Below are 24097 nucleotides of genomic sequence, written 5' to 3'. Positions count from 1 at the left end.
GTCAAAGTGTACATCTGCCCCTGCAAGTATCTCACAGTTTAAAATCTGGTTCTGAAATCTCTGTCTTACCATGACATAATCAACCTGAAGCCTTAGGTGTCTCCAGGTCTCTTTCATGCATATAACCTTCTTTCATTATTCTTAAACCACATGTCGGCAATGATTAAATTATTCTATCAGGTGGTTTCCTCTTTCATTCCTTTCTCCCAGTCCATATTCAGAATGACATACCAAATATTAAAGTAGTGTAACAGACAAAAACAAGCTTATAATAATGAAATGAGATTTATTATACCAAAACAACATCAGTGTATGTGGAGCTGAACTGCCACCTGTATGGATATTAATATCCAAAACTAAATTTCCTTGCATCATCAAAACACTGAGTTGAAAATAAATTTGTAAAATCTTCCATAACTGTAAAACATATAGGAAAATACTGTCAAGAGGTCAGAGCTGATCCTGGGACCCATGTGTTTAATCTGTACAATTTTTACTAGTGGTAATATTTGGGAATTCTCATTTCCAAATTGCTAGTTGTTGGAAGCAAATAAAGAAATAATGTTGCGCATGCAAACATGAAGATTATTTTTGAGGGTCTATTATTAGCTCACTCCATAATCAGTAAGAAATAATGATAATGACCTAGACTTGGAACAGCAGTGAGATAATGACAGTTCTCATCTTGAAGAAATATGAAAATATATACCATTACTGATACATGAACAGAATACATAATGTGCTTCTCTTAGGACTATATATTCATTTATCCTTACTGATTGCAAATGAGATCAAATTGAAAACCACATATCATTTATTTTCTTCATCGCCACTGCTTCCACTTTCAGCACTGTATTCACTTGCAGAATTGCTGTTCTCAGACTTGCTTAAGTTTTCACTCTTTGGACGTTTTCGGGCCTTCTGTTTTTTCTTCAGTCTTTTTGCTCTTTTCTTTGCAGTCCTTTCTTCAGCAGCACGACGATGCTCTTCTAATTTCTGATGATAGGCTGCATCCATCAGGTCCTGTATGAGCAGTAAGCTAAATTAGATACACTGAAATACAAACCAAATAGTAAGAAACAGAAAAGTAAGAATAAAAATGTGGGAAATAGTGAACAACCACCAGAAGAAAAATACAGGAACCACACACACTATATGGTGTCCCAAAAGGAATGGTTAATATCCAGGGAGATGGGCTCTGAAATACATACCTTAAGAGTCGTGAGCACTTCTTCATCTTTGATACTGTCAAACAAATCTCTTCTACAGCAAGCTCTTCACTTTCCATATTTTGAGAAGTAGCAGTATGGACTAAGTGCCCACAGCTCTTAAGGTATGCATTTCGGAGCCCATGTTTACTGGACAATTTTTTCTTGTTTGAGTCCATACTACCTCCTCCTAAAATATGGAAAGCTAAGAGTTTGCAGTAGGAGAGATTTGGTTCACAGTATTGGAGATGAAGAAATGCTCGCAGCACTTAAGATACGCATTTCAAAGCCCATGTTTACTATACTTTTTTGCTTCAAATGATCGTTCCTGTCATATCCTTGAATACTGAATATTTGTGTGAATGGAGGGTTGTCCCTTACTTTGAAACATTATCAGTTTCATGTTTGGTACAGATCACTGCCTACCCCTTGAGGTACTGCCTCTGTTAAAAGTAATGAGTCACGAGTTCTCGAGGCAGACAGATGTGTTGTTGAGTAAAGGATCTATGTGTATTGTGAGGTCATGTAGGGACTGCATGGCTGAAATGGTGCACTATGAAGTGTTCCTCGAGTAATGTGTCATTTATTTCAGAAAATATGTCTTTAAAACTTCATACAGTGTCAGTCCTTTGTCCTCTGACTAAAAAAGAGGGGTGAATTATAACTGCATGAATGGTGTGAATTTATGATCAGTAATCATGTAAATGACAAGTGAGAAAACTGAGGTTAGAAAATTGCTGTTAGCAAGTGAATGAGGGAATGGTACTTAGTCCACAGCAGAGATCCACACAATGTCACAACCTGTATGCATTCATTAAGAAATATCACAATGAACAGGTCCATGGAGGGTTGGCCATATTAATTCATCCTTATATTATACATGATACTAGTTCTTAACAGCATAAAAGCTACCATCAAGAAATAGAACATCCTGCAGAAACATCTTTGTGGAAAGTTTCATATTTTGATTACTGTTTTACAATTTAAATACACAATGTCCTTCACAAATTAAAATATCTCAGAGAATAACATGATTATTGCCGTATCTGGCAATACCGTCTACCAGCAACATGAAACATGAGAAAGACTGGTAGGTTGCTGATGGTCTGGCTCTGCTGGTGACGCAACCTTAGCAGGACTGTACGTCAACATTACAGCTGATCACAACAGGCAGATTTGTTTTCAAGTGGAACCCCAGGAGATGCCACAGAAACAGGTGGCACATTACTACTTGCCTCTGTTGATCACCTGCCCACACATACACCAAGCAAATATCATTCGGCCAAAACTGTCCTTGAGTGGCCGTCCAGTCACAGAGTAGCAGTTCTAAATTCAGCACCAGCCACAGAGATTCAGTGTAGCATACTGCTGCAAGCAGACAGCAGTTGCAACTGTACCCCTTGCCTCTACTGATCTCAGTCTCATTTGTACTGAGTGTTCCTAGGACGTTGTGCCCCTCGGATGCCAGCCACCAGTTGACTTAGGTATTCTGATCTTGCTGTGTTACTGACCTCTGCCAACAAACTGATTAAGTCAGAGAGTATCATTCCATATCTAAAATTAAATCACGATGATTATTACATGTATCAATGAAAATAACCAGTTATTGAAAACATAATGTATCTCATTCCCATCCAGTAAGTCTCCCCTGACCCAGGGTTCTAGGTGACTTTTCCAAACTCTATACCTTTTCCTAAACCTCACCAGACCTTTACCTTCCAACCTTCTGCCAGAAGAAGGAGCAACTGGCTCCAAAAGCTTGTATATGTAATACCTTTTTTTAAATGTGTGTTCCCCTGCCACCAGTTAGTGAGTACATTTTTTATCTATCCAATTACATTACGACAATATCGTGAAAAAGGTGGCTGCTGAGTCCAGGGTGTATACGCGGACAAGGAAAAAAAATTCCCGGATTTTTCCCAGATCTCCCAGTTAAAAATACATTTTCTCTCAGGTGAAAATACACTTTTTCCGTAGTAAGTGACAGTATACTTTCCGTCGGAACTGTAAAACTTATCAATCCTTTGATTGGATATGGTTTTACACAGCTGCATAGAATTTCTCAGTACTTTAGAAAAACGAAACTTGGGGGGGGGGGAAACACGTTTTGGAAAGATCTTTGATGTATGATCTTTATTTTCGTATTACGAAAGTATAAATTCGAATTCCACCAACAGGAAAAGTTAATGGTTTAAATTAATATATATAGTGTTGCTGCAAGAAAAGCAAAGCTTTCGCATATAATATTTGTCTTGAAGATTAATAAGCTACAAGAGAAGCTAAGCTTTCACACATAATGTTGATCTGTTTAGCACATGTTACACTTTAAGATATATCACACAAATACACCAGTAAAATTTTTAATGCCGACATAAATCTCTGATCTTCTGGGCTCGAAATTCTTCTAAATGGCTCGTCATTAAAGAGTTGATTTTTAAATGAGATCAAACGCTCTACGATTTAAGAAATTCTTTGCACATTCTCGCACATAGTTCATCTTGCGTAAAAGGAAATTTACTTTGAAAATAACACTTTTCGAACCACAATTCGCAATATTTTCCTGTGACCTGTTAGAAATAGACTCATTTCAGCAGTTGCCAGAGAGAGCCAGGTAAGAGGCGTCGCTGCTCTTGTGCACCTATGGCGATGTAGAAAGTCCGTATATTCGTACGTGTAAAACATTAAAAGATCTTACTTACATTATGTCATAAAAGAAACAAGACATCAGAGGATACTCCAAAAGCGTTGGAATTTCGTGAACCATACTAAAATGCATAATTCGCCTTAAAGCGCAGGTTCATATGTCCAGATTCCCAATGAAGTAGGCCTCGACCTGATATTAAGCTTTTCAGTGTAGTTTTCGGGACATAAATTTTCTTGGAGCACCAGTTCTGTGTTACCTCATGTTTTGTTCTTTATTATGGCATAACACCATATTGCTAGAAGATGAAAACGTGCACCTGAAATGCAGTGAACAGTTGAAACTAGCCAATAGTGTGGAATTAAACATTTTGTTTCAAATAAATTAACTGCCTCAGCAGGAAAGCTTAATAAAGGCCAAATTTATTTAGCAAACTGACAAAAAACACTTCATTGTTCTGCAAGGTGATTAATGCTTGACTGTCAGAAAGATGGAAATAAAATAAAATCTGAAAACTAGTAACATATTTAAGCCCTCCTTAATTATGTGAATGTATTTTAATTCGCTTGATAGCTCCCAGCCACAGACATCCGTCTTGTTTTCATTTGACGTGAGAGCAGTAAACAAAGAGGAAACAGAAAAATCACTAAATGTAAACACGTGTCATGTGGAGACTAATCCCCGCTCCACTATAACTCAGACTGCTCTGCGCGCAAAAAAAAAAAAAAAAAAAAGGGGGGGGGGGGGACTTTTCAAAAATAAGTTCATTTTGTAGTGCACATCTTTCTGAAGAGTCTGATATACAAAACACATATCTTCGAGGAAATGTAAGACATGTTATTTGGTCTTAAGTGTGCCAAAGTGCAGTGCTACGCCTCTTCAAACAACATTCTTACACCACATGTCACTGTATTTTGCTCTGTGGAACTCAAATGTGTATATTTTGTAACGGATGCCATCAAACTATTTCAGGGCAGTGGAAATTAAAATGTCATGTAGCATGTAGTGCCTCTCTTGCTCCCAGTCGGCCAGTTTGACATCCTCCCCCCCCCCCCCCCCCCCCCCCTTAAAAAAAAAAAATAAATAAAAGATTGCAATTAATACTGGATGGGATTATTTGTAACCGGGAGAACAAGAACGCTTCAGAAAACCTGAACTCTTTATTGCCTATTAGCTAATAACCTGCTTTCTGTGTGACACAAAATTAAATATAGGATACCAAAAACCAGTAAAGCCAAGAGACATGCAAGACAGTACACATTTCTTGAATCCTTAGGTCCTAGTGATTTCTCTCTCTAATCTTGCTATAGCTTTACATGGCGCACTTTCCTTTCTGTGAAAGAACTATCTCTTCATCAAAGTTTGTCAAACGTTTTGCTACATGAAAAATCGAAATGTCGTTGTCTAATATTGAAAAAGCTGTTAATACAAATAGTACCCAGACTGGTGTGGTTTCTCGATCTGATTACGTCAATTTTGTCACTGTGTGCTGCGTAAAACAAAATAGGCCTTTCTAATATTGCAACAATTGCAAAAGTGTTACACACACCAAATAAGCGAGACAGTTTTGGCAATAATGATCACTTTTATAGTACGACAATGTAATTCATAAAGTACCAATACGAAATACCTATCTGCCTACTACAATCAATAAGCTTTATGTTAGGAAATAGTTTCACATTTCATTCATACGCTTCAGTTTCTCATGCATGAGACGGAAAAGTGGTGGAATGAAATTTTTGTATAAATTTGGAATAGTCATATTCATCTATAATTTGTGTGATGTCCCCGTTTCTTCTCCTTCCTCATTCTAACACACAATCTTGTCATCACTAATTTTGTAACTATTCCTATCACTGTCAAAACTCATTCTACAATTACCTTTACTAACCCTGCCACAACCACCGCTTTAGTTATGCAGGATTATTCTCTGGTTAGGTGTTATTATGTTTTCTTACAATGGGTTTTCCGCGTTACTCACAGAATGGAACTTACGGGGCTGCTAGCCAGGGACTACAACTGGCCCTGTCTAGTGTAGCGATCTGGCCAAAAATTTTCTGTTAGAATTTCACCTTCTTGGATACACCGAGAAGATCATGCATAATCTTTCTTACCTGTTATTCCTGTCAGTCATTTATTTCCACTAGTAATTATGACAACGCTGTACATTTGCAAATCAAATCAACCACATGAACAAGTAGCCGTTGACATTCACCGGTTTGGCTTTATTCCGCTCAGTTCGTATAACCCCGTCCCGTTTTGTCTGCAGGAAAGTTCACTTCTAGATGTGACGAGGATTCCCCTGGCAGTGACATCACATACACTATGCACACATTCAAAAATTATTTATAATTCATTCAGAAATAAACTTAGAATGTGTTCAAAAATGTCCAAAAACCGGCAGGGGTGCGTTTCAAAATCATATGAATAATCGATAGACCGACATGTGCTGGATGCTAGGTGCTTTGTGAAACAAGGTTTTTTTTCCTCAAGAATAAGAATTTTCCCCCTCCCCCCGAAATTGCCGCCCGGCTCAGATACCATGGTTTGCCGCCCGCCCCTCTAGATCCGCACCTGCCACGCACGCGTGAATCAAGCAGCTTGGGCGCGCCGGTAAAATTTTTCCGGGTATCCTATGTTGCTGGTTGCTGCTACTTCTGCTTACACATCCAACAGCCACATTTCTATAGCCAGAAGCGGGAGAAGGTATTACTTATATGTGGCTCAACTGCGCGTGTGCATGTGCCCGCTTGTAACTGCTTAAATGAATCAAATGTAAACAGCTGTGATGTTGTGCTCATCGGAGGCAATTTGTTGTTATGAAGCATTGCATAGTCTTCCTAAGGCCTTTGTCACATTTTGCTGTTGGCAGACACTTGCACGTGCACTGTGTTATTCTATATGGTGCAATTGCTTTGGAATTTAAGTTTTAATTTCGTTTTTTTTTCTCTCCTTCATGTTTTAATGCTGCAGTATTATTCTGCAGTAACGGGATACAGTAATATCCTTTGTTAGAGTATCAGTTTTTACCTGTCAAAATTACAAAAATTTAACCGAAAACTGAAACAACAAAAAATTCCCGGAATTCTAAAAAATTCCCGGTTTTCTCCCGGATGAAAAAACTCCCAGGTTTTTCCCGGATCTCCCGGGTCGTATACACCCTTAATACGTCACCAACTGTTGCAGAAGCTGATCTTTCAAGAAGGCAGCAACCCAAAATTCAGGTATCAGTTAGGGCTTAAGGTAAAAATCTCAATCAAAACTCAATATCTCTCTCTTTCCAAACACATATATAAATATTCATATTATTAAAATAAAAGTCATTTTATAGGATGAACCTAAAAGTACTCGGAAAAATATTCAAATAGCTTCTTGAATTCATTTGTGGCTGCTGAGTTACTGGCAGCATTGTTAGACTGCGGTTTTCTCCAGGATGAGGAAATTCTTGGGTTTTTCCCGGATCTCCCGGTTGTCCTGGGTCGTATACAACCTGTGAGCCACAACAGTAAGACTGTCAGAAAGTGAGCTTTCAGCCAACAAGGCCTCCCTCACACACACACACACACACACACACACACACACACACACACACACACGCACACACACACTACACATGACCAGACTCTGGCATCTGGAGCCAGACTGCAGTAGCAACTATCCTTTTCATAATATTATTACATTCCACCTGGATTTTCCACTGTTCAGTTACATTATGATTATTATATGTGTATTGCCACATTTAATTATGTCCTAAGGGACATAGTGTGTGAACTCTTAATTGTATGTGTTTTTGGAATAAAGTACATTACTACTACCTGGGAATCTTGTTTGCATGTGTATACTCTCTCAGATCATTACAGTTATAGTACTAGGACTCAAAACTATTTCTGCAAACTTTTCAACAGTTTTACATTGATACAGAAAGAAGTCAGATATTTGGATACAGATGTATTCAACAATACATCACAGTATATTGAAACGTTTTGTAGAGTGTAAGAGTATCTTCACACGGACCCTTGAAACCAATTGCGAGACAATATCTTCCACCTGACTGGAGGTAGAAACTTTGAGTAAATTTTAACCTATGTGTAGAAGTATAATGTTTTTATCTGGTAAAAACGGCATCCGATTTTCCAGGGGTATATCTTATTAAATGCATGCACGTACAGTCTTGGGGTGTGTTTTACAACTAAGTTCAGGATCAAAAGGTTGATTTATCTTTCACAAATGTCCCATGAGACCACTACTGACTGTATAACAAACTTATATGAAACTACTGTCCCCGCTGTTGCTATGCAGCATTGCATCCAAAACTAATGTAAGGGAAGGCACGTAAATGGAGTTTCTCACAAATGCCAGCAAAAACAAATTACATGCCATGAGATCAGGTGTGCCAATGTGAGATCTGTTCACCCCTTATGGTTTACCCATTGTTGAGACAGCTCATAGTTATCGAAATGCTGTTACAAGCAGGTATCAATGTGGGGGTGTTACATCTTCACGAAAAATGAAATTTCAGAATGTTATCACAATTGTGGGAAACCCAGATCTGCAACATATTCAGGTATATGATTACCGTAACTGTCTGTGAACGAGCTAGTTAGCTGCACCAGGGAGACCACTACCAGCAGGCACACGAACCAGCAGCTTGCAACTAGCAGCAAGGTAAACTTCTAGTCCTGATATAAAAGTTTAAATTCACCCCAAGTTTCTATTTTCATTCATGTACAAGATACAGTCTTATGAAACCAGATGAATCATTCTGAACATAATATGTATTGTTTCATATCTGTAAGACATTCTATTGTACCGCATTTAAATAAAATGTACACCTTTGACTTCTTTTCACAATAAAGAGACTCAGCGACATATGCATCTTAAAACACTTCGTTGGCTTTTTCTACACAATAAGATTCCAAGTAAAGAAAGTAGGATGCAGATAACAGTTACTGCCAAAGTATTTAGTGATTAAGATTTAGAGAAAACAACAATAATAAATGGCTTGTTATGATTACAGCCCACAACTAATAATGATGAAATATCGCTTTCGGAGACCTAGCAGAAAATACTCATCACTTATGATTGTTTTAAGTCATACATCAAAACATTTCTGGACTTTGCAAGTAGAAGTAGATGAACCAAATGGTGCGGACAAGCTTTACCACAAAATGAGGAAGATTAACACGAGGGATAAAAATGTTATAAACAAGGAAAAGAGAAAACTATTCAATGCAAAGGAGTAAAACTGCACTATTATAATGCATTGGCAACATACAAGGGGTTCAAGAAAAAACATCTTTTAGAGAAGAATTAAAGACATTTCTAATGAAAAGTGTTTCTACAATGTAAGTGACTATGTTAACTTACAGAAATACTTGGACCTTGTTTATTGTATAAAATAATACACCTGTATTTATAACAGGTACATTATTTTTGCTGTGTATGTCTTCACAAGAATGTTTCTGCTGTTTCTTTCCTGTTTTCTCTGTTTCAGATGCAGTTGCAATACATCACTTCATGGGCAGAAATCAGTTACATGAATAGTTTTCAAGGAAGGAGTGTTAGCAGTTGTTTATGTATTCTCATAGTATAGATGGCAGTGCACTGCACTGGTCCGCCTTTAGCTTGGTTCAGTTCTTACTACCATCACATGTCAAATTTTTGTATCACTCTCTCTTTTGTTTTTAGGAAATGAAACAAAGCACACATTTGGAGACACCACCTCTGGCGGGCATCTTGAATTTGGACACGCAATGGCTTGAATGGCAACTCCGATGCTGATTATCTTGGAAACAATGCAACATATAGAATTTTTTTCTTAACAATTATTTCTCAGCACAGCCTACCTTGTAATGCTCTTATAGGATTTGCAGACTGTTTCTGACCAACCTGCATAGCTAAGTTTCATGATTTAGCAATGTTACTGCCCATACTTATTGTGCACAATTTAAGCTAATTGTAGACTACAGTTACGTTAGCTTTCATATATATATATATAATGGAAGGAAACATTCCACGTGGGAAAAATTATATATAAAAACAAAGATGAGGTGACTTACCGAACAAAAACGCTGGCAGGTCGATAGACACACAAACAAACACAAACATACACACAAAATTCAAGCTTTCGCAACAAATTGTTGCCTCATCAGGAAAGAGGGAAGGAGAGGGGAAGACGAAAGGAAGTGGGTTTTAAAGGAGAGGGTAAGGAGTCATTCCAATCCCGGGAGCGGAAAGACTTACCTTAGGGGGAAAAAAGGACAGGTATACACTCGCACACACGCACATATCCATCCACACATACAGACACAAGCAGACATATTTAAAGACAAAGAGTTTGGGCAGAGATGTCAGTCGAGGCAGAAGTGTAGAGGCAAAGAAGTTGTTGAAAGACAGGTGAGGTATGAGTGGCGGCAACTTGAAATTATATATATATATATATATATATATATATATATATATATATATATATATATATATATATATATATATATATATATATATATAAAAAAATAGAAGGAAACATTCCACGTGGGAAAAATTATATATAAAAACAAAGATGAGGTGACTTACCGAACGAAAGCGCTGGCAGGTCGATAGACACACAAACAAACACAAACATACACACAAAATTCAAGCTTTCGCAACAAACTGTTGCCTCATCAGGAAAGAGGGAAGGAGAGGGGAAGACGAAAGGAAGTGGGTTTTAAGGGAGAGGGTAAGGAGTCATTCCAATCCCGGGAGCGGAAAGACTTACCTTAGGGGGAAAAAAGGACAGGTATACACTGGCACACACGCACATATCCATCCACACATACAGACACAAGCAGACATATTTAAAGACAAAGAGTTTGGGCAGAGATGTCAGTCGAGGCAGAAGTGTAGAGGCAAAGAAGTTGTTGAAAGACAGGTGAGGTATGAGTGGCGGCAACTTGAAATTAGCGGAGATTGAGGCCTGGCGGATGACGAGAAGAGAGGATATACTGAAGTGCAAGTTCCCATCTCCGGAGTTCGGATAGGTTGGTGTTGGTGGGAAGTATCCAGATAACCCGGACGGTGTAACACTGTGCCAAGATGTGCTGGCTGTGCACCAAGGCATGTTTAGCCACAGGGTGATCCTCATTACCAACAAAACACTGTCTGCCTGTGTCCATTCATGCGAATGGACAGTTTGTTGCTGGTCATTCCCACATAGAATGCATCACAGTGTAGGCAGGTCAGTTTGGTAAATCACGTGGGTGCTTTCACACGTGGCTCTGCCTTTGATCGTGTACACCTTTCGGGTTACAGGACTGGAGTAGGTGGTGGTGGGAGGGTGCATGGGACAGGTTTTGTATCGGGGGGCGGTTACAAGGAAAGGAGCCAGAGGGTAGGGAAGGTGGTTTGGGGATTTCATAGGGATTCATTGGCTGAGTTGATGCGTAGGTGAAGGATTAGGTGGGTGAGGGCAATGGATTGTTCAGTTTGGAACTGGTATAGGGACTGATGGAAGGAAGGGTTGCAGCCAGAGATGGGAACTTTAAGTGTGAGGCCTTTGGGGTGATGCCAAATGTACACAAGCAGACATATTTAAAGACAAAGAGTTTGGGCAGAGATGTCAGTCGAGGCAGAAGTGTAGAGGCAAAGAAGTTGTTGAAAGACAGGTGAGGTATGAGTGGCGGCAACTTGAAATTAGCGGAGATAGAGGCCTGGCGGATGTTGCTTGTTGGTGGGTTTGATGTGGACGGACGTGTGAAGTTGGCCATTGGACAGGTGGAAGTCAATGTCAAGGAAAGTGGCATGGGATTTGACCTCCACCTGTCCAATGGCCAACTTCACACGTCTGTCCACATCAAACCCACCAACAAGCAACAGTACCTCCATTATGACAGCTGCCACCCATTTCCACATCAAACGGTCCCTTCCCTACAGCCTAGGTCTTCGTGGCAAACGAATCTGCTCCAGTCCGGAATCCCTGAATCATTACACCAACAACCTGAAAACAGCTTTCGCATCCCGCAGCTACCTCCCGACCTGGTACAGAAGCAAATAACCAGAGCCACTTCCTCGTCCCTCAAACCCAGAATCCCCCACAGAAGAACCACAAAAGTGCCCCACTTGTGACAGGATACTTTCCGGGACTGGACCAGACTCTGAATGTGGCTCTCCAGCAGGGATATGACTTCCTCAAATCCTGCCCTGAAATGAGATCCATCCTTCATGAAATCCTCCCCACTCCGCCAAGAGTGTCTTTCCGCCGTCCACCTAACCTTCGTAACCTGTTAGTTCATCCCTATGAAATCCCCAAACCACCTTCCCTACCCTCTGGCTCCTATCCTTGTAACCGCCCCCGATGCAAAACCCTGTCCCATGCACCCTCCCACCACCACCTACTCCAGTCCTGTAACCCGGAAGGTGTACACGATCAGAGGCAGAGCCACGTGTGAAAGCACCCACGTGATTTACCAACTGACCTGCCTACACTGTGATGCATTCTATGTGGGAATGACCAGCAACAAACTGTCCATTCGCATGAATGGACACAGGCAGACAGTGTTTGTTGGTAATGAGGATCACCCTGTGGCTAAACATGCCTTGGTGCACAGCCAGCACATCTTGGCACAGTGTTACACCATCCGGGTTATCTGGATACTTCCCACCAACACCAACTATCCGAACTCCAGAGATGGGAACTTGCCCTTCAGTATATCCTCTCTTCTCGTCATCCGCCAGGCCTCAATCTCCGCTAATTTCAAGTTGCCGCCACTCATACTTCACCTGTCTTTCAACAACTTCTTTGCCTCTACACTTCTGCCTCGACTGACATCTCTGCCCAAACTCTTTGTCTTTAAATATGTCTGCTTGTGTCTGTATGTGTGGATGGATATGTGCGTGTGTGCGAGTGTATACCTGTCCTTTTTTCCCCCTAAGGTAAGTCTTTCCGCTCCCGGGATTGGAATGACTCCTTACCCTCTCCCTTAAAACCCACATCCTTTCGTCTTTCCCTCTCCTTCCCTCTTTCCTGATGAGGCAACAGTTTGTTGCGAAAGCTTGAATTTTGTGTGTATGTTTGTGTGTCTATCGACCTGCCAGCGCTTTTGTTCGGTAAGTCACCTCATCTTTGTTTTTATATATAATTTTTTCCCACGTGGAATGTTTCCTTCCATTATATATATATATATAATTAGTATACCAAGCAAGGCAGCATAGTATTAAGGTAATGGATTTGCACTTGATAAGAGAGGGATTTGAACCTGTACCTGGCCATCCTGACTTGGGCTTTCCATAGTTTCTCCAAGTTGCTGGGGTGAATGCAGGGTTTGTTCCACTGTAAAGGCCATGGCTGACTTCTGCCTCACCCTTGCCTAATCTGATTCAAGTCTGTATATGTGTAAGTTATATCTGTAATATATCTGATTTGTCCGGTACAGTTGCATAGAATGGTCAAAGAGTGAATAAATAAATCGATCTGCCCTATTCAGGAAGCAATAAGCTAAAAGTAATTGCTCATGGCAATTTTGGGAATACTGGTAATTTTTGCAATGGGTGTTGCAGTAAATGGGCAGGCAGCTGTAGGCAGGGGAGTGGAAATTTTGACTGTCCATTGTCTTATGGGCACAACCAAATGTCAAGTTTTCTTCTAAATTTTAATACTGTATAAGCAAAAACACTTAGCAGGTAAACACACACACACACACACACACACACACACACACACACACACACACACAGGACAGTATGGATAACTTGCTAAAGTACACCTAACAATAGCTGAAGGACATTAGAGATTCATCTGATTATAAGGAACAGCATACATCAGATTACCAAAGTTTCTCTGCCACTGAACACATTAAAACATCTGATATTATAAATCTGAAACAGACTGTATATACAAAAGTACTGGGTGATCAAAACGTCAGTATAAATTTGAAAAGTGAATAAATCACGGAATAATGTAGATAGAGAGGTACGAATTGACCACACATGCTTGGAATGACATGGGTTTTTATTAGAACCAAAAAAATACAAAAGTTCAAAAAATGTCCGACAGATGACGCTTCATCTGATCAGAATAGCAATAATTAGCATAACAAAGTAAGACAAAGTAAAGATGATGTTCTTTACAGGAAATGCTCAATATGTCCACCATCATTCCTCGACAATAGCTGTAGTCGAGGAATAATGTTGTGAACAGCACTGTAAAGCATGTCCGGAGTTATGGTGAGGCATTGGTGTCTGATGTTGTCTTTTGATGTTGTCTTTCAGCATCCCTAGAGATGTCGGTCGATCACGATACATTTGCAACTTCTGGTAACCCCAAAGCCAATAATCGCACGGACCTGAGGTCTGGGAGGCCAAGCATGACAAAAGGGGTGGCTGAGCACACCAGCATCACCAAATGACATGTGCAGGAGATCTTTCATGCGTCTAGCGATATGGGGTGGAGCGCCATCCTGCGTAAACATTTTATGTTCCAGCAGGTGTTTTATCAGCCGGGATGGGGATGATGCGATTCTGTAACATATCGGCGTACCTCTCACTCATCACAGTAGCAGTTACAAAACCAGAATCACGCATTTCCTCGAAGAAAAAAGGCCCGACAATGGTAGATGTGGAGTAAATCCACCCATACCGTGACTTTCTCGTCATGCAATGGAGTTTCCACGACAGTTCTAGGATTTTCGGTAGCCCAAATTCTGCAGTTGTGGGTGTTGACAGACCCTCAGAGCGTAAAATGAGCTTTGTTGGTCCACAACACGTCACTCAACCAATCGTCATCTTCCACCATCTTTTGAAATGCCCACAGTGCAAATGCCCTCTGCTTCACTAAATCGCCAGGTAACAGTTCATGATACCGATGGATTTTGTATGGATAGCATCGGAGGGTACGCCTAAGTGCCAACCAAACAGTAGTGTATGGAATGCCAGTGCGACTGCACAAGCGCTGACTTCCCTGTGCATGGACGAACCCGCTACAGTCTCCATTTCTTCCTGAACTGTCTCAGCAGCATTACGCCTTGTGCTTGGTCGGCCAATACGGGGTCTATCGTCTAAACAACCCGTGGCTTCGAACTTCGAATCATTCTCGCCACAGCTGCATTTGTCAATGGACCTTTACCCGTTCGAATCCCCCTTCCTATGGCGATAGGATCGTAACGCTGAACTAGCACATTCCCCATTCTGATAATACAGCTTCACTAAAGTGCCATTTCAGGTAACGTCAACATGCTGCGACTGCTGGTGCATCTGATTCTCTCTCATTTTACAGCTCCTTTTATACACGATTGTCATGTGCAGTCACTGACGTCCCCATGTCATTCCAAGCATGTGTGTCAATTTTTACCTCTCTATCTACATTATTCCGTGGTTTATTCAGTTTTCAAATTTATACTGACTTTTGATCACCCAATATATTCTTTAATACACTACAGTAAGCACTCAGTGGGTTGGGGGTTGGGTTGTTTGGGGAAGGAGGACCAGACAGCGAGGTCATCGGTCTCATCGAATCAGGGAAGGAAGTCGGCCGTGCCCTTTCAAAGGAACCATCCCGGCATTTGCCTGGAGCGATTTAGAGAATCATGGAAAACCTAAATCAGGATGGCCGGACGCGGGATTGAACCATCACCCACCTGAATGCGAAGCACTCAGTGATCAAAAAACAAATACAGAACGTAAGTGCCCATGTGAACGACAAGAAGCCATCTTCCACATGAAACACACACTATGAGAAATGACATTAAAATATTTTAAGTGTGTATCTGTGTGCCACAGTGACGGTAAATATGACTACCGTCATAATGTAACAATAAAAATAATCAATTTTTGATAATACAATATAATTGGATAGATAAAAAAATCTACTCATCAGGCAGTGGCAGAACAGGTACATAAAGAAGGTTATACTTAAGCAAGCTTTCAGAACGAGTGGCTCCTCCTTCCGGCATCAGGTGGAGGAAGAGGGGTGAAGGAAAAGGACTGGAGAGGTTTAGGAAAAGGGGTAGATTTTGGAAAAGTCACCCAGAACTGTGGGTCAGGGGGGACTTACTGGATGGGATGAGAAGGAAAGACACTCCTCATCCCGTCAGGTAAATCTCCCTTGTCCCAAGATTCTGAGTGACTTTTCCAAAATCTACTCCTCTCCCTAAACCTCACTAGTCCTTTTTCTTCACCCCTCTTTCTTCCGCTTATGTCTGAAGAAGGAGCCACTGGCTCTGAAAGCTTGTGTTAAGTATAACCTCCTTTACGTGTGTGTTCTGCCCGCCGCTTAGTGAGCAGATTTTTCTCTCTCCAATTACATTATACTTTAATAAGGTGTAAGAGAAATACCTTCTCAGCTCTTTCTTGGATGAATTTCTGCCTAGCATACTCCTTCCTGCGTAGATGTCTGTAGACATGAAACTCTCCACTCCCTGCACCTGCACTGGAGCCCATAACATTCCGCACAAAATCGGGCACATGGGGCATTGCTCTTGTCCTTTGGCCTTTCAGGAATTGTGACAGGCTTGTCCCTGCAATTTAAGAGACATCTGTATAAATGTGGCTAACAATGAGAAGTACACAACCTAAATTCTGCAGAAAATACTCTGGAAATAATATGTTTGTATTATTATTTTCCCCCCATGAACCATGGACCTTGCCGTTGTGGGGAGGCTTGCGTGCTCTCAGCGATACAGATAGCCGTACCGTAGGTACAACCACAACGGAGGGGTATCTGTTGAGAGGCCAGACAAACGTGTGGTTCCGAAGAGGGGCAGCAGCCCTTTTCAGTAGTTGCAAGGGCAACAGTCTGGATGATTGACTGATCTGGCCTTGTAACAATAACCAAAACGGCCTTGCTGTGCTGGTACTGCGAACGGCTGAAAGCAAGGGGAAACTACGGCCGTAATTTTTCCCGAGGGCATGCAGCTTTACTGTATGATTAAATGATGATGGCGTCCTCTTGGGTAAAATATTCCGGAGGTAAAATAGTCTCCCCATTCGGATCTCCGGCCGGGGGACTACTCAAGAGGATGTCGTTATCAGGAGAAAGAAAACTGGCGTTCTACGGATCGGAGCATGGAATGTCAGATCCCTTAATCGGGCAGGTAGGTTAGAAAATTTAAAAAGGGAAATGGATAGATTAAAGTTAGATATAGTGGGAATTAGTGAAGTTCGGTGGCAGGAGGAACAAGACTTCTGGTCAGGTGACTACAGGGTTATAAACACAAAATCAAATAGGGGTAATGCAGGAGTAGGTTTAATAATGAATAGGAAAATAGGAATGCGGGTAAGCTACTACAAAGTAAGCTACTACAAACAGCATAGTGAACGCATTATTGTGGCCAAGATAGATACGAAGCCCACACCTACTACAGTAGTACAAGTTTATATGCCAACTAGCTCTGCAGATGACGAAGAAATTGAAGAAATGTATGATGAAATAAAAGAAATTATTCAGATTGTGAAGGGAGACGAAAATTTAATAGTCATTGGTGACTGGAATTCGAGTGTAGGAAAAGGGAGAGAAGGAAACGTAGTAGGTGAATATGGATTGGGGCTAAGAAATGAAAGAGGAAACCGCCTGGTAGAATTTTGCACAGAGCACAACTTAATCATAACTAACACTTGGTTTAAGAATCATGAAAGAAGGTTGTATACATGGAAGAACCCTGGAGATACTAAAAGGTTTCAGATAGATTATATAATGGTAAGACAGAGATTTAGGAACCAGGTTTTAAATTGTAAGACATTTCCAGGGGCAGATGTGGACTCTGACCACAATCTATTGGTTATGACCTGTACATTAAAACTGAAGAAACTGCAAAAAGGTGGGAATTTAAGGAGATGGGACCTAGATAAATTGAAAGAACCAGAGGTTGTACAGAGTTTCAGGGAGAGTATAAGGGAACAATTGACAGGAATGGGGGAAAGAAATACAGTAGAAGAGGAATGAGTAGCTTTGAGGGATGAAGTAGCGAAGGCAGCAGAGGATCAAGTAGGTAAAAAGACGAGGGCTAGTAGAAATCCTTGGGTAACAGAAGAAATATTGAATTTAATTGATGAAAGGAGAAAATATAAAAATGCAGTAAATGAAGCAGGCAAAAGGAATACAAACGTCTCAAAAATGAGATCGACAAGAAGTGCAAAATGGCTAAGCAGGGATGGCTAGAGGACAAATGTAAGGGTGTAGAGGCTTATCTCACTAGGGGTAAGATAGATTACTGCCTACAGGAAAATTAAAGAGACCTTTGGAGATAAGAGAACCACTTGTATGAACATCAAGAGCTCAGATGGAAACCCAGTTCTAAGCAAAGAAGGGAAAGCAGAAAGGTGGAAGGAGTATATAGAGGGTCTATACAATGGCGATGTACTTGAGGACAATATTATGGAAATGGAAGAGGATGCAGATGAAGATGAAATGGGAGATACGATACTGCGTGAAGAGTTTGACAGAGCACTGAAAGACCCCCGGAGTAGACAACATTCCATTGGAACTACTGACGGCCGTGTGAGAGCCAGTCCTGACAAAACTCTACCATCTGGTGAGCAAGATGTATGAAACAGGTGAAATACCCTCAGACTTCAAGAAGAATATAATAATTCCAATCCCAAAGAAAGCAGGTGTTGACAGATGTGAAAATTACCAAACAATCAGTTTAATAAGCCACAGCTGCAAAATACTAACACGAATTCTTTACAGACGAATAGAAAAACTAGTAGAAGCCAACCTCGGGAAGATCAGTTTGGATTCTGTAGAAATACTGGAACACGTGAGGCAATACTGACCTTACGACTTATCTTAGAAGAAAGATTAAGGAAAGGCAAACCTACGTTTCTAGCATTTGTAGAGTTAGAGAAAGCTTTTGATAATGTTGACTGGAATACTCTCTTTCAAATTCTAAAGGTGGCAGGGGTAAAATACAGGAAGCGAAAGGCTATTTACAATTTGTACAGAAACCAGATGGCAGTTATAAGAGTCGAGGGACATGAAAGGGAAGCAGCGGTGGGGAAGGGAGTAAGACAGGGTTGTAGCCTCTCCCCGATATTATTCAATCTGTATATTGAGCAAGCAGTAAAGGAAACAAAAGAAAAATTCGGAGTAGGTATTAAAATCCATGGAGAAGATATAAAAACTTTGAGATTTGCCGATGACATTGTAATTCTGTCAGAGACAGCAAAGGACTTGGAAGAGCAGTTGAACGGAATGGATGGCATCTTGAAGGGAGGATATAAGTTGAACATCAACAAAAGCAAAATGAGGATAATGGAATGTAGTGGAATTAAGTCGGGTGATGCTGAGGGAATTAGATTAGGAAATGAGACACTTAAAGTAGTAAAGGAGTTTTGCTATTTGGGGAGCAAAATAACTGATGATGGTCGAAGTAGAGAGGATATAAAATGTAGACTGGCAATGTCAAGGAAAGCGTTTCTGAAGAAGAGAAATTTGTTAACATCGAGTATAGATTTAATTGTCAGGAAGTCATTTCTGAAAGTATTTGTATGGAGTGAAGCCATGTATGGAAGTGAAACATGGACAGTAAATAGTTTGGACAAGAAGAAGGGATAGGTTGGTAGGACATGTTCTGAGGCATTAAGGGATCACCAATTTAGTATTGGAGGGCAGCGTGGAGGGTAAAAATCGTAGGGGGAGACCAAGAGATGAATACACTAAGCAGATTCTGAAGGATGTAGGTTGCAGTAGGTACTGGGAGATGAAGAAGCTTGCACAGGATAGAGTAGCATGGAGAGCTGCATCAAACCAGTCTCAGGACTGAAGACCACAACAACATTATTAATTTGTCTGCAAGGATAGAGAAGGGGCAGTGGGGAGGAGGGTGGGAGGGAGGGAGGGAGGGAGGGAGGGAGGGAGGGAGGGAGGGAGGGAGGGAGGGAGGGAGGGAGGGAAGGGGAGGGTGGGAGGGTGGGTGGGAGGGTGGGAGGGTGGGAGGAAGGAAGGGGGGGTTTATCAAATAGAGATGAAACTATGGCAGCCTTAAAAAAGAATACCATTGCATCACCAAAACATGCCGATGAAATAGACTGCAATTGCATGTCAAGAACAATTTCCAAAGTGGCACAAGAAGTGGATTAACTGAAGCATTCAGTATCCCTTAATTTACTTAAAGCTAAACTGTAAACTTTCAACATTAACTGGTCCTTGGACTACAATATAGATTAACATGTTACTCCATGGGTCAACCGAAACATGTATCGTTGAATATAGGCTTTGACCAGTGATGTGACAGTGTTGTGTCATATGGGTGGTGGAGCATTTTGAAATGGATTGTGTTTGATGAGGGCGTGTTGGAGTATGTGGTGGTGCTCTGTAGCATTGACAGTAGTTGTTTTGATATTATTTTAGAGTTATGTTAGTGAGTCACTGGACTGCTTGACTGACGTTTGCTAGGAATTGTATTGCAAGTGTGCGGGGTAGTGTCTTTTGTTTGTGCACTATTTTAAAGTCAGCTGGCTATAGATTTGTTTTTAGCTTTGGATTTATTGTTTCATTGCATTATTTAGGCTTGGAGATTTAATTTAATTTTTTTTATTTGTTATTAGTTATGGAAATGACTATGAAGTTTACCAACATGTCATTCTACACTGCAAAGTGTGCTCATACACAGACTACTGTTAAATTCAAGACACAAAGGAATTTACACTTAGCAGCTATTGGGCATTGATTTACATCAACTTATATGCATACTAATGATGTGCTACCCCTGCCATTATTCTTTTTACTTGTGGCATTTTGCTGTTTCCTGTAAGAGTTTGAGCATGGTGTGCATCTGCACTGAAAGCGTCATTGGCTAGCCTCGCCATAATTATATATGTGGTACCTTTCCTTTTGGACATGTCCGAAAGAACAGACACCACCTACATAAATTTTTGCAGTTGTTTGGTTTCACTGTCAAATATGCAGTGCATCACATTTGTAATGATTTTAACGAATTCGGTATCAAAGCAAGTCTAGATTTACAGCAGGAGGAGGTTGAGTGGGTAGTACAACACACACAATGTATTAGTTCATTTTATATTATTCTTTAATACAGAATACTTAACTTAGATGCATTCCATGTCAACTTCAATGACAATCTATATTCATTACTGTCTTTGAGTACAAGAAGAACTGTACACTTGATTAGTATTGAAGGACAGTCACAGACCAATCTACATTTAACTTAAAAGCTTTGGTACACAGTTCTGAGTAATAACACTATTGGTGCCATATCTGAATTATGTTGATGCTGCTGTCTTGTAAGCAGACATCCAGAAGGAGCGGCGTATGGAATTTCTTGAGGGCATGTCTCCGTAGATGCCTCTCATTCGTGGCAGCGATTGTCTTTAGCTTGTGATGCCGTCGTAAGGTAGCAACTGTAACCTGGGTCCTCATTCTTTGGATGAAACCAGAACCAAAGTTGCCGAGTCTCACACAAGGGACAAGTATTGTTGGCGGGAAAATGTTCGGCATCCGTTTAGAGAGGGCTGCATGGTTTCAGGAGTCTAGACTGGCCATGCGAGATAGAGTTGCTAACATATTATTTTTGCTATTGCTCGTCAATTCAGTTTTGTGCTCATGAGGTGGGTTTTTGTCATTGTCTTATGTTAGATTGGCTTTCTTTTTGTACAGATGTTTTATTCAGAGTTTATTAAGGAGGGGGGAGGGGGAGAGGTTGAGAAGACTGGAAATTGATGAGCCTGCTTGTGAGAAGGTGAAGTGAGGGGCAGGTAGTGGTTTTGTGGGAACATTGGTGTGAGAGGGTTGTTGTTTCAGTGGCTCAGTGTTCTGAGTTAGTTTTTAGGGCGATGGTTTGACAGACAAAACTGATATTAGTTCTATTAATTGAGGAATACATTGAGGAGGGGTCCATATTGTTTCTGGTTTCAAGACTTAGTTTAGTGTGGAGTTTCTGAAGACTGTATGTTGAACGTGTGGCAGGGAGGCGGGCAGTATTTAATTTAGGATCGGTATATTGATAAAGTTAATTTTGAGTTTGAGTGTAGTGGATCTATGATCATACCATCTCTGTGAGGAAAGTTGGGAGGGAGGTGTGGGTTTATGATTGTGTAAAGTATGAATGACTATGTAATTTTTGTTAACAATATTTTTATTTGGGTATTGTATTTAGGGAGGGCGGGGGGAGGGGAGGGGGGGGGTTGAATGGAGTGTGCACCAGGTTAGACTTATCTACCAGCTGACTTGTTGGTAAGCATGTTTTATGGTTTTATTTGCTCTTTATCACAGTATTTATGGTATTTACATTCATCTGCATAGTTGTGAAATTGATGAAAATGTAATTTTTATCAGTTTTTGGATTTGTTACTTGAAGGTAATTTTGTTTGATTGTGATTGTTGGGTTTTGTGGGGTTTGTCCCTCCTACATTTGAAAGGTTTGGTTTTCGATAATAGCTACATGAGTGAGTTTTGGTTTCTTACTATTGGAGACTTCATGTAGTTAAATTGGACAAGTGAAGGTTTTGATACGGGACTGGGGGAGCAGTGGGTAGTTTTGCGAACTTCGTTCTAGCTACACAGATTAAGTGAAATTTATGATACCAGTTTTTGGAGATTCATTTGTGGTTGCTGTAATATGAATTAATTTTCTCTTTTTGTACTTATTGAGGTACTGTTTGTTGCTTAGGATTTTGAGTGCTTGATTTTTGCTAAAGTTTTTGTTTTGGTATGTCTTAATTAGAAATCAGATATATTTTGTTAGTCCTCTGCCGAACCCCCTGATTTCCGGAGCTGTCCCTTTAGTTTAATTTTACTTTTCCAATTAAATATATTTGATATTATTTTGTTTGTACATGTCTTTAATGTGTGATTTTATGCTGCTATATAGTATAGGGCCAAAATGTGGTGGTGCTCGCCTTCTTGATGATGACAGGGGCCAAAGCATTACAGTACGTCCTACCATCTGAGATTTCATAGATGCATTTGTTGACATTGACAACTGGAAGGCCACATTCCAATCTACCTACACTTTGGGCTATGCTGTTTGTACTTTCACTGCAAAATATAGACATGAAAACAGATATAGACAGTGTTCTCTCTCCTCTTTCTGTTTGCTTACATATGAATGACACAATCATCACATTACTGGACGAAGCTAGCATCATCTATCTGTAGATTCAGCTGGTCTATAACTTTTAAGATGATTTTGATCTTAATGGATATATCTTAGTTCAAGTCTACGAATATAGTTGACATGAACGAAGCTGGTAAATTACAAGAATGCAAGAGAAAAATCAGGTGAATTTGCATCAAACTATGAATGAAATTTCAAGTTCACAAGGAATTTGAACAGTGGGCCACACAACTGCTTACATAACGATGTATGACTTTCACACACAAATATTGTTTTTGACTCGTACTCTATGTGAGGGCGAAGGTATTGTCTTACATGAATTTTTGTTGTGAAGCTGCTCAAGTATGATGCAGAGGATGTCTTTCCTGGATACGAGAAGCTACAACGGGTTGATGTTTTTCTTGGTTCAATTGGAAAAGTAGTGTATATGAAAACAAGGATTCTGTTTCGAGTCACAGCTCTGCACCACGATTATTTATATATTTATATCTGACCTCTGAGGAAGTGTCGGCGCATTAAATGGGGTGGGGTGGGGCGGGGGAGTGTGCGCGTACATAAAAATGAGACATCAATGAAATTCAGAACTAAGTACTAAACAAAAAGTAATGTTTCATTCCACTTGCATTGCACTAAGCCGCCTTCACTAGAATATCTTATGTATCATTTTTCCCACGGTATGACTGTCATAATCAATACAAGACAAAAATGAATGTCATAATCAGTAAGCTTTAAGCTTTTGTACAATATTAGAATATTCAGTTCTCTAAGAAGTAACCTCTTTACATACCGGATTTTTCATCAATTTTTCTAACTTCAATCTTTGAATTTCTAAGGGTGTCTTAGCTATGAAAATTTTATCGTCTTCATCTTTTTGTTTGTTATCGCTCTCCATGTCTTCTGTTCGCTATAACACAGAACAATCCATTCGCTATACGTCAAAACTAAAACACAATGTTCTGTGCTCACTCTCCCCAATCCCCACGTATAGACTAGTATAAAGTATAAACAACACAGTAAACTTCTACAAAGCTGTTACAAACAAAGATGGAACTAAAGGTGGGATTTGCGTTACGAGACAGCGCATCTCGTGCTATTTGGCTCCATGCTTTACGAAATCTTTGACACTATAAGGAAACCAAGGAGGTTTACTGCATGTCTGAACCTTTGTTTTTCAAAGATATTTGTGTGTCATGGAGGCGCTG

General features: G+C 40.3%; 1 protein-coding gene across 2 annotated transcripts; it reads right to left on the bottom strand.

Annotated features, from left to right (window-relative positions):
• Positions 1-266: 266 nt before the first annotated feature.
• Positions 267-24005, bottom strand: LOC124791102 (PRKR-interacting protein 1 homolog). Of its 2 annotated transcripts, XM_047257834.1 has the most exons (3): positions 23683-24005; positions 16156-16336; positions 267-1023 (listed from the first exon to the last, which is right to left on the bottom strand). In XM_047257834.1, the coding sequence occupies exons 2-3, from the start codon at positions 16291-16293 to the stop codon at positions 811-813; spliced, it is 351 nt and encodes a 116-aa protein (XP_047113790.1). In that variant the 5' UTR covers positions 16294-16336; positions 23683-24005; the 3' UTR covers positions 267-810. The 2 variants fall into 2 exon arrangements, with proteins under 2 accessions (XP_047113790.1, XP_047113791.1); XM_047257835.1 differs by lacking the exon at positions 16156-16336.
• Between the last annotated feature and the right edge of the window lie 92 nt (positions 24006-24097).

The sequence above is a fragment of the Schistocerca piceifrons genome, chromosome 1, assembly GCF_021461385.2.
Source record: "Schistocerca piceifrons isolate TAMUIC-IGC-003096 chromosome 1, iqSchPice1.1, whole genome shotgun sequence".
In the NCBI taxonomy this organism is placed as follows: Eukaryota; Metazoa; Arthropoda; class Insecta; order Orthoptera; family Acrididae; genus Schistocerca; species Schistocerca piceifrons.
Note: the sequence above shows the minus strand (reverse complement) of the source record. Positions and strands in the feature narration are given on the sequence as shown.

What these genes read in the sequence shown, in the direction of transcription:
- LOC124791102 (XM_047257834.1), bottom strand. Translation starts at nt 16,293, where the DNA reads ATGCCCCATGTGCCCGATTTTGTGCGGAATGTTATGGGCTCCAGTGCA. An exon ending in TCCAAGAAAGAGCTGAGAAG is followed by an intron (nt 1,024 to 16,155) that starts GTATTTCTCTTA and finishes CTGCTCATACAG; the next exon opens with GACCTGATGGATGCAGCCTA.